This window comes from Hyperolius riggenbachi, chromosome 3, assembly GCF_040937935.1.
Source record: "Hyperolius riggenbachi isolate aHypRig1 chromosome 3, aHypRig1.pri, whole genome shotgun sequence".
Taxonomy (NCBI): domain Eukaryota; kingdom Metazoa; phylum Chordata; class Amphibia; order Anura; family Hyperoliidae; genus Hyperolius; species Hyperolius riggenbachi.
In genome coordinates this window covers 513,914,822-513,938,813 of record NC_090648.1, presented here as the reverse complement: position 1 = coordinate 513,938,813, position 23,992 = coordinate 513,914,822, and the positions used below count along the sequence as shown (strand labels likewise).

The 23,992-nt window shown below is 45.3% G+C and overlaps 1 protein-coding gene across 3 annotated transcripts in view; it reads left to right on the top strand.

The window, feature by feature from the left end:
* TBC1D9B (TBC1 domain family member 9B) overlaps nt 1-22,579 on the top strand; it is a 104,864-nt gene extending 82,285 nt beyond the window's left edge. Inside the window, exons 14-22 of one of the 3 annotated variants that reach the window (XM_068278400.1) lie at nt 1,475-1,573; nt 1,691-1,759; nt 4,431-4,671; nt 5,026-5,091; nt 5,844-5,915; nt 10,389-10,427; nt 10,760-10,819; nt 14,263-14,369; nt 16,741-22,579. In XM_068278400.1, coding sequence (XP_068134501.1) covers nt 1,475-1,573; nt 1,691-1,759; nt 4,431-4,671; nt 5,026-5,091; nt 5,844-5,915; nt 10,389-10,427; nt 10,760-10,819; nt 14,263-14,369; nt 16,741-17,439 — 1,452 coding nt within the window. In that variant the 3' untranslated portion in view covers nt 17,440-22,579. Of the gene's footprint in view, nt 1-1,474; nt 1,574-1,690; nt 1,760-4,430; nt 4,672-5,025; nt 5,092-5,843; nt 5,916-10,388; nt 10,440-10,759; nt 10,820-14,262; nt 14,370-16,740 lie in introns of all 3 variants that reach the window. The other 2 variants (XM_068278399.1, XM_068278401.1) reach the window with 2 other exon arrangements.
* Nucleotides 22,580-23,992: the final 1,413 nt, after the last annotated feature.

Genomic DNA, 23,992 nt, shown 5'->3' with positions numbered 1-23,992 from the left:
GGCATAGTGATGGTGGCAGAGGTATAGAGATAGCAATGGGTGGAGTGGGGAGGGCAGTAATGGCAGCAGGGGGCATAGTGATGGTGGCAGAGGGATAGATAGCAATGGGTGGAGTGGGTAGGGCTGTAATGGCAGCAGGGGGCATAGTGATGGTGGCAGAGGGATAGAGATAGCAATGGGTGGAGTGGGTAGGGCAGTAATGGCAGCAGGGGGCATAGTGATGGTGTCAGAGGAATAGATAGCAATGGGTGGAATGGGGAGGGCAGTAATGGCAGCAGGGGGCATAGTGATGGTGGCAGAGGGGTAGAGATAGCAATGGGTGGAATGGGGGGGGGGGGGGGGGGCAGTAATGGCAGCAGGGGGCATAGTGATGGTGTCAGAGGAATAGATAGCAATGGGTGGAGTGGGTAGGGCAGTAATGGCAGCAGGGGGCATAGTGATGGTGTCAGAGGAATAGATAGCAATGGGTGGAATGGGGAGGGCAGAAATGGCAGCAGGGGGCATAGTGATGGTGGCAGAGGGATAGAGATAGCAATGGGTGGAATGGGGGGGGGGGGCAGTAATGGCAGCAGGGGGCATAGTGATGGTGTCAGAGGAATAGATAGCAATGGGTGGAGTGGGGAGGGCAGTAATGTCAGCAGGGGGCATAGTGATGGTGGCAGAGGGATAGAGATAGCAATGGGTGGAATGGGGAGGGTGGTAATGGCAGCAGGGGGCATAGTGATGGTGGCAGAGGGATAGAGATGGCAAGTGGTGGAATGGGGAGGTCAGTAATGGCAGCAGGGGGCATAGTGATGGGGGGCAGAGGGATAGAGATGGCAAGTGGTGGAGTGGGGAGGGCAGTAATGGCAGCAGGGGGCATAGTGATGGTGGCAGAGGGATAGAGATAGCAATGGGTGGAGTGGGTAGGGCAGTAATGGCAGCAGGGGGCATAGTGATGGGGGGCAGAGGAATAGATAGCAATGGGTGGAGTGGGGAGGGCAGTAATGGCAGCAGGGGGCATAGTGATGGTGGCAGAGGGATAGAGATGGCAATGGGTGGAATGGGGAGGGCAGTAATGGCAGCAGGGGGCATAGTGATGGTGGTAGAGGGGTAGAGATGGCAAGTGGTGTAATGGGGAGGGCAGTAATGGCAGCAGGGGGCATAGTGATGGTGGCAGAGGGATAGAGATAGCAATGGGTGGAGTGGGTAGGGCAGTAATGGCAGCAGGGGGCATAGTGATGGTGTCAGAGGAATAGATAGCAATGGGTGGAATGGGGAGGGCAGTAATGGCAGCAGGGGGCATAGTGATGGTGGCAGAGGGGTAGAGATAGCAATGGGTGGAATGGGGAGAGCAGAAATGGCAGCAGGGGGCATAGTGATGGTGGAAAGGAGATATAGTCAGGAACATACAGACCCCCATCTAGGTATTTTCTCTGCCTTTATTGGATGGTAATTTTGAACACTGAATGCTGAGACCATCTGTCTTCTGCAGAAGTTCAGCAATCTGAGAGCGGATGAGATTGAGCAGATGCGGTTCAAGCAGAGGCTGAAGGTCATCCAGTCTTTAGAAGACTCTGCAAAGAGGAGCGTGGTAAGCATGACCAGTCGCTTATATCAAACATATAAAGAAATAAGACTTGGCATTGTTGAATGATCTGTGTCTGGTGATGCAGTAACAGTAAGACCCCTGATTATTGCTGTCCTTCAGGTGAGAGCCATCTCCACCGACCTCGGGTTCTCCATGGAAGAGCTGGAGGATCTCTACGTCCTGTTCAAGGTCAGTGTTCTATAAATGGATCTCCCGCATTCTCCTGTGTGACAAGGCTTCGTTTTCTGACACCGACTTTTACTATTTTAAGCACATTAAAGGAACTCTTACTCTGGAACAAATTGTACATTTTTAAAAAAAATGCACTATAGGTGACTTTTTTCCTATGTAGCCGTCACTCGCACTAGGTGGCAAAAGCCTGGCTGGGTAGGAATTCAGCATTCCCCTTATCCTTATCAAAACCACTCCCTGGAAAATACCTACAGTATACAGAGATGGGCTCAGGCCTGCCTCGTTGCATCCCCTTCTTTGCCTGTTGAACTGTGCCACTGTCATCCAGGGAGTAAATGGATTCCTGGGAATCCCCTATGGGGAGATGGACATGTCTGAAACCTGTCAGATTTCTACTACCGTCTGAGACTGTTCCATTGCTACAATAGTGAATTATAGAGCATTTTACTCTAGGGCAAATGTACATATCATATACGTATGCATACACTTGTATTTTTATACGATTTATACAGTGCAACCGGAAAGTACCGTATTCACAGCACATCAAATAAATTCAATTTTCCTCAGAATTCTACACACAACACCCCATAATGACAATGTGAAAAAAGCTTACTTGAGGTTTTAGCAAATTAATAAAAATAAAAACAAACCTAAGGAATCACTTGTATGTAAGTGTTCACTGCCACGTACATCAGCAGAGGAGGGGACCTCCGTCTAATTCTGGGCTCACGCTTTGCATTACCTCTATATATTAGGTTGCATCTCAGATCATCTCTGTCACAAAATATTTAGCACAAATAAAGATCTACTGCGAGTTAAAGGGAAGGTTCAGGGAGGGTGGCTAAAAAATAAAAATCAATTTCCACTTACCTGGGGCTTCCTCCAGCCCGTGGCAGGCAGAAGGTGCCCTCGCCGCCGCTCCGCAGGCTCCCGGTGGCCGACCCGACCTGGCCAGGCCGGCTGCCAGGTCGGGCTCTTCTGCACTCCAAGGCCCGGTACTTCTGCGTCCCACGCCGGCGCGCTGACGTCGTCGGACGTCGTCCGGGCTGTACTGCGCAGGCTCAGAACTACTGTGCCCGCGCAGTACAGCCCGGAGGACGTCCGATGACGTCAGCGCACCCGCATGGGACGCAGAAGTGCCGGGCCTTGGAGTGCAGAAGAGCCCGACCTGGCAGCCGGCCTGGCCAGGTCGGGTCGGCCACCGGGAGCCTGCGGAGCGGCGGCGAGGGCACCTCCTGCCTGCCACGGGCTGGAGGAAGCCCCAGGTAAGTGGAAATTGATTTTTATTTTTTAGCCACCCTCCCTGAACCTTCCCTTTAACTTACCGTACATCATGTGATTTTTTGCCTTCTTAAAACAGAAGGTATTTGTGATAATTCAGCTGTGAGGCCTGGTGCACACCAAAACCCACTAGCAGATCCGCAAAATGCTAGCAGATTTTGAAACGCTTTTTCTTATTTTTCTGTAGCGTTTCAGCTAGCGGTTTGCGGTTTTGTGTATCGGTTTTGGTGTAGTAGATTTCATATATTGTTACAGTAAAACTGTTACTGAACAGCGTCTAACAAAAACGCCTGGCAAACCGCTCTGAACTGCCGTTTTTCAGAGCGGTTTGCGTTTTTCCTATACTTTACATTGAGGCAGAAACGCATCCGCAATCCAAAAAATGCCTCACCCCGGGAGTATGCGGTTCAGCAAAACTCCTCCCGCTCTGGTGTGAACCACCCCATTGAGATACGGCTGCAGAAACGCTGAAAAAGCTGCTCGGTGTGCACCAGCCCTGAGTTGGCAGCTGTGGTTTCCCAGGATGCACCACTACTGAATATCTTGTTATGCCCCTGAAAGCTAAACACATACAGAGCCGCTGGTGTATAGCAAGCCTATAGCTTATACATGTTACAGAGCTGCTGGTGTATACCGAGCCTATAGCTTATACATGTTACAGAACTATATAAACCCAACATGCAGACAGCCGGTTTCTGACTCCTCTTCAAATATCTTCTGATTGCAGCTGAAGGTCTTTACACACAATTACTGTCGCTCATAGCGATTGGGACTGGATCCCTCGGGTGAAAGTTTGGGCCAAATACTCTACAGATCTGTTGCTAACCTGTAGCCTAGTGACACCTTCTGTTGCTATGAGGTGAATAGGAAAGCAATGGGATTGGCAGAAGCACCCCATATCTCTTGGCAAAGCACCAGAGCCAACTTGGCCAAGAACCATGGTGTGTGTACACGAGGCCTAACACTAGACCGAGCAGATAACAGAAGTGAATGTAGAAGCTTTGTCTAATGTGTTACATTTGGAGAGCATTTGTATAGGAATCTGGGTTGGGCTGCGCAGGGTCCTATATTAATACAGTAACTTTGGAGGTCCACTGCAGCTGATTGGCGGTGACACAAGCTTTGATGGATGCATGTGTGAGGTAATCCCTGTACAGGCCTCAAACCTGACTGCTAAAACAGCTATGAGTGACTAAATATACTAAAAACACTGGTGGAGGCATCTTTGATGAATAATGTCGACTATAAACTATAGTGCAAATGAGAAGTCTATATCTTACCTTCTTAGGACCAACCAAGTATAATGGATAAAATGTATTTATTCATGGAAGTTAGGTTGATGCGTTTCATCTGTTGAGTGCATTACATCTGTATGTTTTCCTTTCAGGCCCAGCATGTGATGAGCTGTTACTGGGGAGGTAACCGGGCCTCCAGCAATCGCCATGACCCCAGCCTGCCGTACTTGGAGCAATACCGCATTGACACAGAGCAGTTCCAGGACTTGTTGGCTCAGCTTACTCCGTGGTCCTTCGGCCCTCACACCACCATACTGGCTACACGCATGTTCCGCCTGCTGGACAGTAACAAGGACTCGCTGATCAACTTCAAGGAGTTTGTCACTGGGCTTGGTATGCGTTTATTATATTATTGTTTTATGTAATATATGTATTGCCTTTTATACGGAAGAGCGTAAAAATGATGCATGTGTATTATTTATTCATGAGGCGGAGATCTGAGGAAATAAGAGCTGCCAGCAGGTCTTCCTCTTCACAGTAGGATCACCTGACCTCACCCACCTCCTCCCTCTGCTCCTTCTTGGATCACAGAGAGGGAGTGGGCAGGGTCTCTCTGTGTTTACAGGAAAACACTGGCTGGTGCCCCCTTCTGGTTCCTCTCGGAATACCCTCTGTAGTTGACAGACAGTTCATTTTTTCTTAGCCACTATTGCTATCCCAGAGAACTGACCTCCTGTTCCTTTACAGGTGGGATGTATCACGGCGACATGACGGACAAGCTGAAATTCCTCTATAAGTTGCACCTACCTCCTGGTAAGTAAAAGACTCTTCTATTCACATGCTTGTTCCCAGTCCTTCATTTGTACACGATGAACGGTGCCGCACAGCACTGGGGTGTCTGGTTCAAATCTGGGCTAGGAGGATAGTATTTGCATGGAGTTTGTATGTTTTTGTGTTTGCATGGGTTCAGCCACATACTGAAGTCCTCCCATTTCCCAAAAACATACTGATAAGTTGACTTGTAAAATGCGTAGGTAATAAAATAATCCTTAGCAAAAAAGTACCACCCAAAGAAAGCAAAATACAGTATAGATAATTTAGTTGTGATAAGTAGCGATAAAGTTATTGTTCAATAAATGGCAGGAGCATGAAATGTGAACATTGCTCTGGTTTTTAATAACCTGTGGTCCGGAAGTGGTTAAGGTGCACATTAATGGTGCAATTCTAGAAAACGATGGACCCTCTGATCTGATATGTGTGATCAGATTGGAGAGTGTGGATGGTGCCAAGTGAGAACAATCATTACTTTTATCGATCTGATCATCGACCTGTTTCGCAGATAAGTTCTATCTAACATGATCAGATTGCCTATGATTTTTATCCCCTTTATGGGCCTGATCTATTATTTTCAATCCTTTACTTCCAATCCCAATTATCAGATACATACAGTTTATTTGCACCTTTAGACTATTTTCTGTTTTTTTTTTTAATACTTTTTTTCTGGAAAGTTAATGCTGTTTTATTTTCAATTATTTGCTTTTCATTTTTTTTTTTTTTTTTTACAGCTTTGAGCTCAGAAGAAACAGAATCTGCCCTGGAAGCTACAAATTACTTTACAGAGGACGTCACTCCAGAAGGTAAGCTAGGGGAAAAAGCCAGGAAGCCTGCAGGAGTGTGTGTGTGTGTGTGTGTGTGTGTGTGTGTGTGTGTGTGTGTGTGTGTGTGTGTGTGTGTGTGTGTGTGTGTGTGTGTGTGTGTGTGTGTGTGTGTGTGTGTGTGTGTGTGTGTGTGTGTGTGTGTGTGTGTGTGTGTGTGTGTGTGTGTGTGTGTGTGTGTGTGTGTGTGTGTGTGTGTGCGTGCGTGCGTGCGTGCGTGCGTGCGTGCGTGCGTGCGTGCGCCATGAGACTGCGCAGAGGGAGCCTGAAGACAGAGGAATATGGAAGCTGCCATCTTCATTCCCTTATAAACAATACCAGTTCCCTGGCTGACATGCTGAGCTTTGGGCTTTGTGTTTGAGCCACACCTGTAACAAGCATGCAGCCAGTGGAGTCACAGCCCTGGAACATGCATGCAGCTAGCGGCGTCACAGCCCTGCAACAAGCATGCAGCCAGTGGAGTCACAGCCCTGCAACAAGCATGCAGCCAGTGGAGTCACAGCCCTGGAACAAGCATGCAGCCAGTGGAGTCACAGCCCTGGAACATGCATGCAGCTAGCGGCGTCACAGCCCTGGAACAAGCATGCAGCCAGTGGAGTCACAGCCCTGCCCCAAGGATGCAGCTAGTGGAGTCACAGTCCTGGAACAAGCATACAGCCAGTGGAGTCACAGCCCCGGAACAAGCATGCAGCCAGTGGAGTCACAGCCCTGGAACATGCATGCAGCTTGTGGCGTCACAGCCCTGGAACAAGCATGCAGCCAGTGGAGTCACAGCCCTGTAACAAGCATGCAGCCAGTGGAGTCACAGCCCCGGAACAAGCATGCAGCCAGTGCAGTCACAGCCCTGCCACAAGCATGCAGCCAGTGGAGTCACAGCCCTAGAACAAGCATGCAGCCAGTGGAGTCACAGCCCTGTAACAAGCATGCAGCCAGTGGAGTCACAGCCCCGGAACAAGCATGCAGCCAGTGGAGTCACAGCCCTGGAACAAGCATGCAGCCAGTGGAGTCACAGCCCTGGAACAAGCATGCAGCCAGTGGAGTCACAGCCCTGGAACAAGCATGCAGCCAGTGGAGTCACAGCCCCGGAACAAGCATGCAGCCAGTGCAGTCACAGCCCTGGAACAAGCATGCAGCCAGTAGAGTCACAGCCCTGGAACAGGCATGCAGCTAGCGGTGTCACAGCCCCGGAACAAGCATGCAGCCAGTGGAGTCACAGCCCTGGAACAAGAATGCAGCCAGCAGAGTCACAGCCCTGGAACTAGCATGCAGCCAGTGGAGTCACACCAGAGTCACAGCACAGAGGCTGTGAATCAGCACAGAAGCCAGGCAACTGGCATTGTTTATAAGGGCAGCCTCCATATTCCTCTCACTTAAAGTTCACATTTTTGTGGCCGAGTAGCTTCTGCCCAGTCTGATGTGACCCGGTTTCACAATGCAGCCAATATCCACAACACGGGACCATCAATTCGCTAGATGTGGTGCCAGTTGAATTAATAGTCAATGTGCCTTAAAGGGAACTTGAAGTGAGAGAGAAACAGAGGCTGCCATATTTATTTTCCATTATACAATGCCAGTTACCTGGCAGTCCTTATCTTTCTGGCTTCAGTAGGATCTGAATCACACACCGGAAACAAGTATGCAGCAAATTTAGTGAGACTTCAGTCCGAGCACCTGAACTGCTGCATGCTTGTTCAGGGGCTATGGCTAGAGCATTAGAGGCAGAGGATCAGCAGGGCTGCCAGGCAATGTGTATTGTTTAAAAGGAAATACATATGTCAGCCTCCATAGCCCTCTCACGTCCAGTTCCCTTTAATTTTAGCATTTTGTAATACATTATTGGGCGAACCATCATTTCTGACGTTGGGAATGTATCTGTAGTGCGACTATGAGGAGGAAATAGACATTTAGTATATTATGTCTTAGAATGTAAAGGGAATATATAGTGAGATACATGAAGTCATGTATTACCGCCACCTGCTGGTTTGGCTGGGAAGTTCTGCATGTCTTCTTCTGTCGCGGGGCAGTAAAAAGGAGCAGCACCCGAGAGAATAACAACCTATCTGTCAGTCACAAATCCAGGGATCCGGCTCTTATACTGGAAGAGATTTTGCTGCAGCCGTTTATTCTCTAATTCTAACCTGCTAATAACATTTTACATATTCAACTAGCAAAAAGTATGAAACCTGTATCTGCCAAGGTCAGAAATGCTCAGGTTTTAGCTATTTAAAGCGGACCTGAACTCAGAACTTCCTCTTTGCTCTAAAAGATACGCAACAGCATAATAGCCTTTAAAGAAAAACATTTCTTTGTTAAAGCTGGTACAGATCCTGCAATAAATCTGCAACGTGTATACTTCCTGCTTTCATGGATGCAGAGAAAAGGTCAACATCCTGCGTTTACATATTAGCTGTGTCTGCCGAGACTGTCGAGTTTCTATGCTGACACAGCTGAGAGATCAAATAACAACTTGTGATTAGTCACAGATGAGGGGGAATTAGACAGGCTAAACTCTCTAAATACATACAGGGTGCATTTCTCTGTTTTCCTTCTGTCCTCTGCAAGAGTTCAGCTCCACTTTAAGTTGCTATTATAAAGTACATCTATAAATGCATAGAAAGCATTTCTGCGAGCTCCGTCTCCAAGGCTGCCATGCATTCTTCCTTTTTTATAAAGGACACTTGAGGTGAGAGTGATATGGAGGCTGCCATGTTTATTTCCTTTTAAACAATACCAGTTGCCTGGCAGCCCTGCTGATCCTCTGCCTCTAATACTATTAGCCATAGCCCCTGAACAAGCATGCAGCAGATCAGGTGTTTCAGACTTTAAAGTCAGATCTGACAAGACTAGCTGCATGCTTGTTTCTGGTGTGATTCAGATACTACTGCAGAGAAATAGACCAGCAGGACTGCCAGGCAACTGGTATTGATTAAAAGGAAATACATATGGCAGCCTCCATATACCTCTCACTTCAGTTGTTCTTTAAAAAGCAGCATGTTCTGGATTGTGGTTCTGGTCTGTGTTGTAGCGGTATTATAATGCAGTTACATTTTCTTCCCTCAGCTCTGAAATTCTCAGATAAAGGGCTTTCCTTAGAGGAAATGTACAGTGTACAGCTTTTTTGTTCTAAATGTATTATTTGCTACATTACAAGTGACTGTTGCTTTACACTATACACTGACAAACGTATGCGTTTTAACTTTTTCATAGCAGTGCATTGTGAAAAAGCTTTAAATGTATACTGAGCCAAAGAGAAACATGGACATTGCCTTGCACATCAGTTATAACTGATAGCAACTGATTCTGTGTAAAAGGACCCTAACTACTCTTAACCACTTGAGGACCGCGGTGTTGAACCCCCCTAAAGACCAGGCCATTTTTCTTAAATTGGGCCACTGCAGCTTTAAGTGCTCGCTGCAGGGCCGCACAACTCAGTACACAAGTGATCTCCCCCCCCCCCCCCCCCCCCTTACTACCCTGCAACAGAGCTCTCTGTTGGTGGGGTCTGATTGCTTCCCAGTTGTTGTTTATTTGTAAATATTTATTTTAATATTACATTTGACTTTTTTTTGTTTTTTTCCTTCCCCCCTCCCTCCCTCCCTCCCATGGAGCAGTCAGCAAGTAGTTAATTACATAAAATAACATTTGAAAGCATTATTTCCTGTGTTTAAAAAACCTCAATTTTCAATACAGACAGCTGGAAAAACTTGCTTATCTCTTGTCATCGGCAAAAGCAAATGTAATAATTGCCAGCTGAAGCTCTCTGAGGAATGCATCTTCACTCTGCCCCCTCCCTCTGCTGCACAGACACTTCGCCCTGGCAACAGCTGAGTCACTGCAGCAGAGGAAGGAAGCTGAGTGAAGACACATGCTTCAGAGAACTTCAACAGAGGTAGGGGGGGGGGGGGCGGAGTGAAGACACATGCCTCAGAGAGCTTCAACAGAGGTAGGGGGGGCGGAGTGGAGACACATGCCTCAGAGAGCTTCAGCAGAGGGAGGAAGCCGAGTGAAGACACAAGCCTCAGAGAGCTGCAGCAGAGGGAGGGAGGGGGGCGGAATGAAGACACGTGCCTTAGAGAGCTTCAGCAGACAATAATTACATTTGCCGATGACCAGAGATAAGCAAGCTTCTTCTGCTCTCTGCAGTGAAAATAAAGTTGTTGCAGTGCAGTGAAAATAAAGTTGCGTCGCATAAGGGCAGTTCTGGGGTCCGGTAATCACCGGACCCCGAATTAAATCTCGCTCTTAATTGTGCCAGCACACCCCCTAAAAAAAATATTTACAATAAAAGGCCTTTGCTACCAAACCTTATAAATGACCATGAAAAAACACTATACATTCCCTTTAAAGGATGTTACCTTTATTTGATTTCCATCTTTTTCCCCACTTTCTCACCTCTCTCTCTTGTCCTCCTGCCACCCTGAATGTTGTCCCCTCTCTCTCTCTTTCCGACTGCAGTATCTCCTTTTCTCTCCGAACTGGATCTAATTCTCCAAAGTGAGTTTTCAGGTCAGTTGTTTCTTCTGTGTGGGAATAGAGCACCCGATACCCATCTTTCCACCACTCTGACCACCAACATTTGGGTTTGACCACGTCGTGCTTGGCTTGTGGCCTGTGGACCAGCGTAGCTGGAGTCATGTGATCATGCTAGCGGTTTAGCTGTAGTTATGGCGTATGCGTGAAACACCACGTGGCAAATCCTGTGGGTGAGCGAGTGACCTCATTATTACGTATGTAGGTGTATATTGGTAGCATCACCACCATCAAGGTAGAGCTTTGAAGGTCTCGGGACTTTGTTCTTTGTTTTAAGTCATTGCGTCTTCTTTCAGATTCTGACGGACAAGGGAATGGCTGTGCAGGGGACAATGGGGACTTCCAAGACAAGAAAGGTATTTATAGCGTACAAGAATGAGCACACATTCTGCAAATTACCAAATAATTCTATAGTTATGTTGTTTGCCAAATTCCCCCCAACCTTTGAAGGTACTGGATTTTTCGGCATATAAGACAGAGCGTCTTATATGCCGAAAAATCCAGTACCTTCAAAGGTTGGGGGGAATTTGGCAAACAACATAACTATAGAATTATTTGGTAATTTGCAGAATATGACGCACCTAGGTTTACAGGGCAAAAACCAGGAAAAAAATATACTAAACCTGGTGCGTCCTATGGTGCAGGCGTGTCTTGCAGATGTTCTCCCCCAATCATTGTGTCCCCCTTGTACCTCATGTGCCCCCTATGTTTCCTCCTGTGACCTACGTGTCTCCTCCTGTCCCCATCAATCCCCTCTATGTCTCCTCCACTTCTCTGCATAAATGTAAGCACAGCTCACCTAATCCATTGGCTCCAGCGATGATCACAGACCTCTCCGCTCCCTCAAGGCTCTCCTAGTGCCGGATTCTAGTGATGACACGATCAGCAGAAGCCGGCACTAGGGGAGCATTGAGGTAGAGGAGAGGTGTCTGATTGCCAATGGATGAGGTGACCTGCCGCTTTACATTACACACAGGGAGCGGAGGAGACTTGGGGGGACAGTACAGAGAGTCCCAGACATCATGGCGGATTGGCGGTTCGTATCAGTGGATGTTCGTAAGTCAGGGACTCCCTGCATTTGGCATATAAGATGCAGGGACTTTTTCTCACCATTTTTGTGGGAGAAAAAGTGTGTTTCATATGCCGAAAAATGCGGTAAATAATAATAGACTGTTGGGGCCCTTTTCCACTGTTTCTTTCTATTTCCACTACCACCATTTCACCCCTATCCGTGGGTGAACGGCGCCATTGTGGTGCGTTGGTGATTTCCAATGGGAGGGGGAACAACTTTGCTAGAAAATGAGTTTGTATTGCTGAGTCGTGTGGAAAATCACGCAGCGGCCTGATTGCTATGCAATTTTTTGTTTCCTGGACACACTCTGTATAGGAGTGAAAATGCAGCTGGCTGGTGATTTTTTTTTTTTTTTTACAAAAGTGCTCTGGTGGAGAAACAGCCCCACAATTTACAAATCGCAGCGCTTTTATAATCTGTAAAACGCGAGCAATCAGATCTTTGGATAGAATCGCAGCTAGTGGAAGAGCCTAACTTGAGGATTAGCCCCTTTAGGACCGTCTGGCCCTCTAAGCACCAGAGGCTTTTTTTTTTTCTAATCTTCCAGTTATGATCCCTGTGATTGGCTCGCAGTGATCACCTGGTAAACAGCCGATGAGACTGGCTGCTTACCCATAGGACGAAGCTTGGCTGTCACATGACGGGCGGGATGAACAGCGATCAGTTTGGGACTCCCAAAGATCCGCTTGTCAGGAACCTTGCACAGGAGCACCAGCTGCTTTCCCCTCTGGATCCAGAGGAAATAGGCAAGCCTGATTGGGTCCACTCTGCTGCAACAGGCGCTAACAGGGCTCGCACATGCACAGTAGAGCGGTCCTGACCGGGCTTGCCTATTTCTGCCAGTGCCCAAGCAGAGAGATGCTATTGCACCTGCGCAAGTCATGCAATGTACAGTGCTGCCCATATTTATTCATACCCCTGGAAAGTATTGACTTAGTTACTTTTACTCAACCAGCCAGTCATTTTGTGATGGGAAATGACATAGGTGTCTCCCAAAAGATAATAAGATGATGTACAAGAGGCATTATTGTGGAAAAAAAAACATTTCTCAGCTTTTATTTACATTTGAACAAAAAGTAAATAAAAGTGATGGGCGCAGGCGCAGCAGAGGACGGCCTGGTGAGACACTGTTGGGGGCCCGGCGGCTGGGAGCGGAGATACTGCGTGGGACATGTCAGCTGCAAGGGGCTGGAGGAGCGTACGAGAGGAATCGGCGCCGGGAGATTTGGGCGCAGGATACAGCCGGTATATGGCTTATCCTGCTGCTGCACAAGTTCCCGGCCGTGCTAAATACTATTCCCCCCCATCCAGGCCGCCATGGATAGTGGGGAATGATGAATTACAGTGTTTTAAATGTAACTTCAGCTCCATCTTCTGACGGCGCCAAAGTTACACTCTGTGCGCTGCTATAGCCGTAATACCTATTTCGGCCTATGGTGGCGCCGGCTGCGGCCAAGTCTCCTGCGCTGGCTTCTTAGTGTTCGCTGGAGGAAGCCCCCGGTAAGTAGATCGGGCTGTAGCAAATTGCTTGATGATTCCTTTAAGGATAGTGTTTAAAGGGTAGTCTTAGACATAAGAGTTCTCAGGATAGTTTTAGATTTTGGTATTTAAAATAAGTGTTAAGGTGGCCACACACGATATAATAAAATGATCCAATTTTACAGCAATTCGATAAATAAGATCGGATTTCCCGAAAAATCGAAAGCTTTTTGTTTTTCATTCGAGCAAGAAATCCGATCAGATTTTTTCCGTTTTTATTCGATAAAAGTTGATCGGGAGTGGATTTTTCTGATCAATTTTTATGAAAATTGTTTGGTGTGTGTCGGGTTAGTAAGCAATTTTCTCAAAGTTTCCAATCATTTTTATCATAATTGGGGAAAAATTGAACACAGGTTTGTGGTACATTGGTCAGATTTCTGAAATGTTACAATCAGTCAAAGAAATTGATTGCAATTCCTGAATTGAACAGATATTTAAAAAATGTTATGGTGTGTGGCCACCTTTAGGGGGAGTCACAGAAAATGGTTAGAAGTCCATCGAGCTTCTCAAGCAATACGAAACAAAGTAACAAATCCAATTCAGGCTCAATCCTTGATATGGGGAAAATTCTCCAAACTCTCAACTTTCATTAGTACTGTGGTATTCAGAGCAGACACATATGGGGAGGCACACGGATTGTGAATCCCTGCAGTCCAAGATACACAGAAAATGAAGCCTTTTGCCTCCTGGTTAGCAGCACCCTCTAGTGGCTGGAATTGGCAGCAACCTCTAGTGGCTGGAATTGGCAGCAACCTCTAGTGGCTGGAATTGGCTGCACTTTCTAGTGGCTGGAATCTGCAGCACCCTCCAGTGGCTGGAGGAATCTATGACAATGGCTGTAAACAAAGGAAAGCTTTAGCTTTTTAGATCACCCAACAATGCCTGGGGATGCATACAAGGTGGGAGCAGATATGTGGTTAGGGAGGGTAATAGACTTATGGATGAACATTTTAGAGCACAGTACAAATATCCTTTGAAATCTTAGTTCATCCATAATTTTTCCAAGTTGCATTTCTTAGAAACGCATTTTCCCAAAAAGTACATTGACGTGAGAAGCCGAGCAATTCGGGAATATAAACCTGTAAGCTTCTGGCTGCAGTGGGCCACAGATGGCCAGCTCCTCCTGGACTTCTGAAACAAATTACTCGATCCGATGTAATAACCTTTTTTCTCGTTTCCATGTTCTAGAGGAGAAAGCTAACCACGCCTCTGACTACAAGTATTACCTGCGGATGTGGGCCAGTGAGAAGGAGCAGAAGAAGGAGACCATCAAGGACATACCGAAGATGAATCAGGTAAGAGATCATGACTTAATCTACATTTATATGTATAACTTGCTGAACCGCCAGTGCCCGGGTATGTGTTTGGTGGTTGTTGGCTCCGGCCACTTTTTGAAACCTTGACACTCAGTGACCAAGTTTGTGAGCTTTGGGGTCTTTGGCATCAAGAATGTGATAATGGAAGCAGTTTATCAATCAAACAGATCTGATTGGCTGCTTGTGGCTCCACCTCCTTTTTTCTGAATTTGAACCAGTCACCCAATGACCGATTATTGTAGGTTTGAGACCTCAGCCATTAACCGTGTAAGAACGTCTGCAATTTAAATATTCGCCTTAAAAAATCAATAGTTGCATTTTGATTGGCTGTTGTAGGCTCCACCCACTTTCCTGAATATTAATCCCAGTGACCAAGCGTGCAAAGTTTGAGACACCTGCCATTAACAGCCTAACAGTGGCTGCAGTTTACATTTTTCCATTTAAAGTGAATGGCTGAAATTTGATTGGCAGTTTTATGCTCCGCCCACTTTTCCTGGATTTGTAACCTCGGTCACCAAGTGACCAACTGTGCCAAGTGTGAGGACTCTGGCTTGATTACTGTGAGAATGGCAGCCTTTTACATTTTCTCATTGACGTTAAAGGGACACTTAAGGCTACCCAAAAAAAAGTTTTACTCACCTGGGGTTTCCACCAGCCCCCTGCAGCTGTCCGGTGCTCACACAGTCTCGCTCGGATCCTCCTGGCCCTGCTGGCAGCCACTTCCGTTTTCGGCGACAGGCCTGGAAACGCGAGTGATTCTTCGCATTACTGGCCGCAATAGCAATATAGAGGGTGCTATTGCGGCCAGGAACGCGAAGAATCGCTCGCGTTCCCAGCCTGTCGGCGCCTGTCGCCGAAACCGGAAGTAGCTGCCGGCAGGGCCAGAAAGATCCAAGCAAGACTGCGTGGGCACGGGACAGCTGCAGGAGGCTGGTGGAAACCCCAGGTGAGTAAGACGCCATTTTTTTTTGGTAGCCTTAAGTGTCCCTTTAATGAATGAAATCTGATTGGCTGTCTGTGGTTCCGCCTAGATGTGCAGGGGGGGGGGGCCTGAGACCCCCAGAACTTATCTTTCCAAGTAGTAACGGATCTGTATACCAAGTTTTGTTCAAATCAGTCAAGGCGTTTTTGATTGATGGCAACACACACACTTGCACACTTTTTTTATATTTAAATTATTTTGGGCAGGATATTTGCTCTCTGGCTAGTAGGACCAGAAACCTGTTGTAAATCTGGTTCTGTTTTTAATAAGTAAATTTACTCCATTTTGCTAACAAATAAGTCCTCCCATATACTGTATTTTTTCGAACATAAGACTTACCGGACTAAAACACACACCTAGGCTGAGGACAAAAAAAGATATACTGTATTTTTGGGACCATAAGCCTCACTTTTTCTCCCCCAAAAGTGGGGAGAAAAGCCACTGCGTCTTATAGTCCAAATGCAGGGAGTTCCTGACTTGTGAACGCTGCCAATACCAACCTCCAACCCGCCGCAATGTCGGGGACTCCCTGTACTGTGCCTATGCAGAGGAGGTCACAGGGGGACAAATGGAGGACACGGGGAAACAAAGGGGCATAGAGGAGGACACAAGGGGGACACAAAGGGGATACATCTACAGTGCAGAGGTGTCTTGTGAAGTATCTGCTCCCCAAACTGTCAGTTTCCACACCCGCAGCCCTATAAAAGCACAATTACAAAGGAGGAAAGAGGCGTGAAAAATGCAGATCACTGCAGAAAGCCACCGTAGAAAAGCATTTGACCGAGACCCCGTGGGAAGCCCGGCAGTGATCCGTGCGAACCAACCCTAAGGCCCCATTCACACTTAGAAATGCAAAACACCGGTGATTTTTGCCGGCGTTCTGCAGGAGTGATTTTTCCGAGATTTCACCCAAAAAATTCACTGAACACTGCGGCGATTTTGCCGCGATCACGTTTAGCGCTTCTATAGCACTGAAACGCGATCGCCGGGAATTCGCCTGAAAATGGTGCAGGCGACGTCTTTGCGTTGCGCGATTTTGGGCGATTTGCAGCGATTACCGCAAATCGCCCAAATAAGAACAGCCCCATACAGTTTCATTAAACTAGCGCTTTTAAAAAGCGCTAGCTTGTGAGCGGTTTGCCGAAATCGCTGCAAAACGCTCTAGTGTGAATGAGGCCTAAAAACTCCTTGTTTATCATTTCGAGCTTTTAGACACAATGTTGAATGATTGGATTCCTGCTAAATATTTAGGAGGGAGATCTCATCGGTTTTTCAGCTCAGGTTTGCAGGCAAGTCTAGATGCTAGATGAGGTATTTAGTATTTTCTGCTGATGCTAACCAGGCCTGTTTTTTTTTCTCCCCACAAAGGAACAATTTATTGAACTATGCAAGACCTTCTACAACATGTTCAGTGAGGATCCAGGTGAACAAGAACTCTATCACGCAATAGCCACAGTTGCCAGTCTCCTTTTACGTATCGGTGAGGTTGGGAAAAAGTTCTCCAATCCTCCTCTGAGGAATTCCGAGGATACGCAGACCGGGGTCACCAGAGAGCAGTCCAGTGAAGAGGATGAGCAGAATTCCAGCCAAGGGAATAGGCAGCCAAGGGGAACAGAACCAGACAGATCCACTGCAGCCATTCCCGTTCCCAGTAATTCTAAAACAGGACTCCTAGAAGAAGATTTCCAAAAACTCAGAATGGAAAGTGAAAATCCTGAAGGAAACAGTCCTCCCACTCAGCCCACCTCCGATGACGAAACCAAGGATGACACCTCAGTCTCCTCTTACTCCATGGTCAGTGCCAGTTCTCTTCAGTGCGAGGATATAGCAGACGATACAGTGTTAGTTGGGTGCGAAGCTGGCAATGCCACGCCCAAATATGGCAGCACCATTGATGCCGAATGGTCCATCTCTTTTGAACAGATTTTGGCCTCCATGCTTACCGAGCCAGTCTTGGTCACTTACTTTGAGAAGAAAGTGGACATTGTTCAGAAAATCAAACAGAAGAAAGTTGAAAGACAAATCAGTTCCTCCAGTGAACACGAACTCTCTTCTGTCTCAGGATAAAATGTGTTCCTAAGATGTTGGTAAAGCCGACCATACGATGGGTCTTCCACCCAAATATTATGTTTCACTTTGTGGTGGATCTCGCTGAAGTACACACCGACCACTCCAGAAGATTTTAGTGGAACTTTATACTGCTGAGCTGGTCCGACGGAGAGAATATTCTCTTTAGGATTCAGTTTCTATTTAAGGGGCATAAAAAAGCAGCAGTGACACTCCAAGACGAATTAGCCAAAGATGGAGATTCTAGTGAGTCTCAGAGAAGACGTGGTGGAACATAACTTCTCTACCGACCTGAAATGATGATTTTGGGTGGAGTGACCCTTCAGTCAGCTGACAGCAACCGTCTCCTTGAACTTGTCCATGTCTCAGCTGCTTTGAGCTCCAGATATTCTTGCATCACTCACCAGTAGCTATCCCAAGCTTCAGGAAAACACGGCTAGTCTGAATAATCAGTCAAATGTTGTCTTTTGCAGGCTAGATCTACGCATGCTTACCTTTGTATGATTATTTTAATGGACTATTTTATACTCTCCCCATGTACCCGACAACATATCACTAACCGTGTGCTTGGCTGCTCCTGTGCGATGCTGGTCATGTGGTTTGTCACATGGTACTGGTGTTCCAATGTGTGGTGACTTGGAGTTAAGGTTGCCTTTTCTTCTCCTGATGGTCCTGCTTGTTTCCTCGTGCCTCCCTGATGTACAGCTGTAGGATCTGTTTCTGCTGCCGAAGGCGGTAGCCAGTCAGTACTGTGTCCTAGGCATGTAGCTAACGTGCAATATATTACTATCCTGATTAGTAGCCCCGTTCTGTTTTTTCTTCATTTCCTTGTCCAATCCTCCCATTTCATTGTATATTGTTTAGCTGAATATATTGTTGGTCATTATTTTTATCTAATACTTTTTCAAGTTACATGTTTTCCATGAGTTGTGCCTGTATATTTATGATTCCTCCATTGATCTATTGATTTTTTTCCTCCTCTCTTTTTTCCTTCTCTTTTCCTGAGTTTACTATTTATGTACACTAGATCTGGCCATCCTTGTGGCAGAATGCACTATGCTGCTCTTGAAGGGGAACTCTAAGCTGGCCACGAAATACATGATTGAAATGTCTAAGCTTGAACACTTTTTTTGTTTTACCTTTTCAAGGCAAAATATAAATTAAAACCATTTGCAATTATTCAGCATTTAAAAAAGTAGACCTGGAGAAATTTGAAAAAAAAAAAAGTTTTACTTCTGCCAGCCCCCTGCAGCCCTCCTGTGCCCGCGCCGGTACCCAACTATCCTCCGTTCCCCACCGCGGCTTTTTATCTTTCTTCAGTTGTCGCATCCTTGTTCGCGCTCCCGTGGGCAGGAGCAACCTGCGCAGGTACAAGAGAATATCTACTGTGCCTGCACAGTGTGCTCCCGGCGACGGCAGCTGCCAGAAGCAAAGGTGAGCCGCGGCGGGGGATCGTTCGGTAACTTCATGGGCACAGGACGGCTGCAGGGGGCGGGCACAGGACGGCTGCAGGGGGCTGGCAGAAGCCCCAGGTAAGAGAAACTTTTTTTTTTTATTATTATTCTCTTCAGGTCCACTTTAAAGAAACCCAAAGGGGAAAAAAAGTATGATATAATGAATTGTATGTGTAGTAAGGATAAGCAATAAAACATTAGTAGCAAAGAAGAGTCTCATAACTCTGCCCCTAATACATTTAGCCATAGCCCCTGAACAAGCATTCAGCAGATCAGGGGTTTCTGACGACATTGTCAGATCTGACAAAATTAGCTGCATTGTTTCTGGTGTTGTTCAAATACTACTGCAGCCAAATAGACTAGCAGGGCAGCCAGGCAACCGGTATTGATTAACAGGAAATAAATATGGCAGCCTCCATATCCCTCTCACTTCAGTTGTCCTTTAAGATATGCAACAAAGCAGAAATAATGACTCTTTGAACTTTTCTGCTGTAAAACCTTATCTCAAGCTGTCTCTCACTGTCTCTTGACTTTGCGTGCTTTAGAAAACGACTGACTGTATTCGGGCCAAGTGGGTTGAAGAGCTCAGAGAAGCTCTTTTGCATAGATAACTGACTTTTTTTTTTTTTAACTCAACCAGTACTGGAAAACTATATGAGACTCTTTTCTTTGCACCTAATGTTCTGTTTCTTAGCTGTACTACACATACCAATCATTATCTCATAAGTTTGTTTTCTCTTCAGGTTTGACTTGAGTGAGCAAGAAAGATTTCCCATGATGCCTCACTGCTGGATGTACAAATAATTTACCGGTATGTCCACCATGCATGAGGAATGATAGGACTCGGGAAACAATTGCTCAAGTCCCCAGATGGCTCATGATGGCTCAGAACCAGTAGGATATAGTAAGGGGCTTCAAGGCACCAATAGGCCCTCTTAATATAAAATTAGCAAGGTGGCTGCACACAATACAATTTTTATACGTGTTTTTTTAAATTAAGAGAATTAAAATCCACTTTTCCGGTTAATTGTATCTCTTGAAAAACTTGACCATTGACTCGCACATGTTACCTTTTTCCCCAGCCATGCCAAAAAATATAAATCAAGAAATGTATCCATTCCATTTTCTGAAAAACTGATCAGAATTTTCCACCTCGCCAGATCGAAAAAACAAAACAAAACTGGAATAAAAGTAAAAAAAGGGAAAATCTGTTGCATTTTATTGTGTGTGGCAATTTTATGACCCGATTGACAGATCGGTCGTTAATTCCCAGCATGTCCAATCTGGTTTTTATCCAGATAGGGATCGATTTTGAGATCAGTACTGCATAAAATCGATCACTTTCTGGATCAGAAGCAGATCAGATAGGCTGGAAATGATCGATTGATCTATTGGGAATACTGCATGGTGTGTGCCCAGCATTAGAACAATCCTAATGGTTCTGGGTCACTGTAAGCTATCCGGGAATTTTCTGTCTAAGGAATTTATACTTCTTGTTCATCGCACACCTCTGCCACACGACACAAGAACATGAGCACAGTGACGCCCTCACTTCCTGTTCCCTCCGCCTGCTTGCCGGACAATAAAGTTGCATCAGAACTGTGTGCGATCAGACAGCCGATATGGTAAGTTGTAACAACAAAGCTGGCAGTCGTGCAGTGTGGCAGGGGCGTGCGACTTGCTGAACAGAGCTACAAATACTTCAACAGCTGTGTAAGTAGTGGTTAGCCCCGGAGTTCTGCCATTTATCACTGTGTTATGTGTAACATTTTACTTCACTAACGTCATAGATTTTAGTCCATTAATGTTCATAATAGACATTCATGACATTCCAGATACCTGATGGAATACTTGCCATGCTTGTTATTTATTTGAAGTGATCATAAACGCTAATCTAAAAAAAAATAAATGAAATAAAGCAGATATCCATATTCAGCTGTGGCCCTTTTTTGAAGTCGGGGTGAAAAACAACAAACAAAATGCAGAGTTAGTGGCGACAAGCTCAGCACTGCCCTGTACCTCTCATCACAGGGTAGGTGACTCCTCCTCTTTCTACCTAGAGAGCCCCTCCCCTTGTTCCATTTCCTACAGTCCTTGCTACCATACACTAACATTAGGCTGTTTTTGATTTAGTGTTGAACACTGAAGAATGGTTACAGGTTTAGGTTTTGTGTTATCCTCTCATTGGGGAGGTTTCACCCAACATCCTGTCCCAATGATGCTCAAAGTACTGCTGTGAGCTGGATTTCCTGTTTGCTTTCCATTAAAGTGAACCCGAGGTGAGAGGGATATAGAAGCTGACATATTACTTTCCTTTTAAATTACCAGTTGCCTGGCAGCCCTGCTGGTCTATTTGGCTGCAGTAGTGTCTGAATCACACCAGAAACAAGCATGCAGCTAATCTTGTTAGACCTGACAATAATGTCAGAAACACCTGATCTGCTGCATGCTTGTTCAGGGTCTATGGCTAAAAGTATTAGAGGCAGAGGATCAGCATGACTGCCAGGCAACTGGTATTGCTTAAAAGGAAATAAATATGACCGCCTCCATACAAATCACACCTCACGAATTATCTCCTCATTGAGAGCCCTCTACAGAGCCAGTGACTTTCATGCTCAGCATTCCCCAGGGTTATATTTTAAAGTGTCCCGAGGCAAACCTTGGGTAAGAAAAACTCATTATTACAGAAGGAGAGAATCCTGCAGAAGCTTCCCCCGCCGTCCTCTGGATCTCTGTTGCTGATCGGAGATACCGTGAAGAAATCCGACAAAGGTTAGTCTGAGTGAGGATGGGGGGCGTTCCTCTTCAGTAGCGAGCGGGGCCGTGCTGCACCTGGGCGAGTATGCCTGCGCTGTGAGCCTGACATGCCTGTGTACAGTCACGCCCATGGGCGGCTGTGCTCACGCGGATGCAGCACGGCCACACTCGTTCATAAAGAGGAGCGTGGGGCGGATCTCGGCCAGGAGGACACAGGACACCTCTACAGGCCCTCTTTTTTTGTCAAGTTTCTTACCTGATGTTCGCCACAGGTCCTCTTTAAGAACAATACAGCAGACAAGGGGTCTGGGAAAATCGTCTGACAGCAGGTGGCTGAAATACCTCCCATTAGGGACACAGACAGCGAAAGAAACCGATTTCAATACTTTTACTGCATGAAAAACTCATCCTCCTGGAATCCGTTATAATAGATATTTATACGTTTATGTGTGCAAAGCGAATACAGCGTAATCTTGCGTTGTTATACCTGGAAAGCGATCGGCCACATCCCCGATGTCTGCAGTCTCCACAGCATCGATCTTCATTTTTTACATTCAGTACAGTGAACTTGTGCGAGCGATCCTTGTGTACTCGTCCCTCTACAATCCACTTTCATAGACGTTTTCTAGTAGACTTCTCTGTAATGTCTGTACCATACACTGCCTCATTAAACGTGTTATTGAGCATTTCCTTGTGATCGAAGTCTGATCTCTGCATCCACTTCCTGTCACATGGTATAAGGCACTCTGCATCCACTTCCTGTCAAATGGTATATGATGTATATGAGCCCTACTGTGAACCTGTATACTAGGTGATCTCTGCTCGGCCATTGTCCATCACCGTATAATTTATTTTATTTTTGTCTTAGAGGTATGTTTTTAATCCCTTGATTGGCCATGTATTCAATAAAACTGATCTTAATAAACTGATTATCTGTCTGGTTTGTCTGTTTTCCTAACCAAAGTTTTTTTTCCCCTTAAAAACCAGCACAATTTTCACATCACGCTCCATTCCTTTGCCAATAATTTTAACGTTTCTTATCACATCTAAATGATCTATAGCTTTATTTGCCACAAATTGGGCTTCGTTTGGGCGGTACTCTTTTGCTAAGAATTATTTTATTTTATATGCATTTTAAATATTTCCGCCCTCAGTCGTTTTTTACCTTATGCATCCAAGCAATTTTCACCTCCCATTAATTCGCCAATAACGTTATCACTAATTATCACAATGAATTGATCTATATCTTATTTTTTCCGTCACCAGTTAGGCTTTCTTTGGGTGGTACATTTTGCTAAGAATTATTTTTTGTCTAAATGCATTTTAACAGGATAACTAACAAACATTTTTTAAAAGATTACCATAATTAAATCCCACACATTTCATTTGCACATTTGTCCCGGTTATTACACAATTTAAATTATGTCCCTATCACAATGTATAGCGCCAAAATTTTATTTGGAAATAAAGGTGCATTTTTTCAGTTTTGCATCCGCCACTATTTACAAGCTTATAATTTTAAAAAAATATTAGTAGTATAATCTCTTGACATGCATATTAAAAACGTTTAGACCCTTAGGTAACTATTTGTTTTTTTGTTCTGTTTTTTTTAAACTGTACATTTTTTTTTTTTAGTTAATATTATTTGGGTATTTTTTGGGTGTTTTCATGCAAAAAAAAAAAAAATGTATGTACATGTAGTTTTACTATTTGGCCACAAGATGGCTACAGTCCTTTTTTTTAAATTCCTATCCCGTAAGTGGGCACTCTCGCTTACAGGAAGTATTAGGGGGGCATGCTTTTTTTTTTTTTTTTTTTTGCTCAGAAAGACTGCGGCTTCTTAGAAGAAGCTGTTGGTCTTTCTACCAGAGACGATGTAACCATTAATTGATCTCCAGGATAACGGTGGGCAACGCGGGAGCGCGCAGCAGCACAACAGCAGCTGCCTGGACGTGACAATCACGTCCAGGCGGGTAAAATGGTTAAAGGAAATAAGAAAATAATTTTCTCCGTTTTTCAGCCATTATAGTTTTAAAATAAAATGTGATACGATAGGTAATACCCATACGTTTTATTTGCCCATTTGTCTCTGTTATTACAACATTTAAATTGTGTCCCTAGTACGATGTATGGCGATTAATATTTTATTTGAAAGCAAAGGTGTATTTTTTTTTACCATTTAGTGTTTTTTATTTTTAATACTATGTCAATAATTACAAGTCTCTAATTGCAAAAATAACAGTAAAATACCCTCAAGACTTGCATATTAAAAAGTCCCTAAAGGTAACTATTTGGTTTTTATGTCATTTTTTATAATTATTTTAGAAGTGTTTTATTTTGGT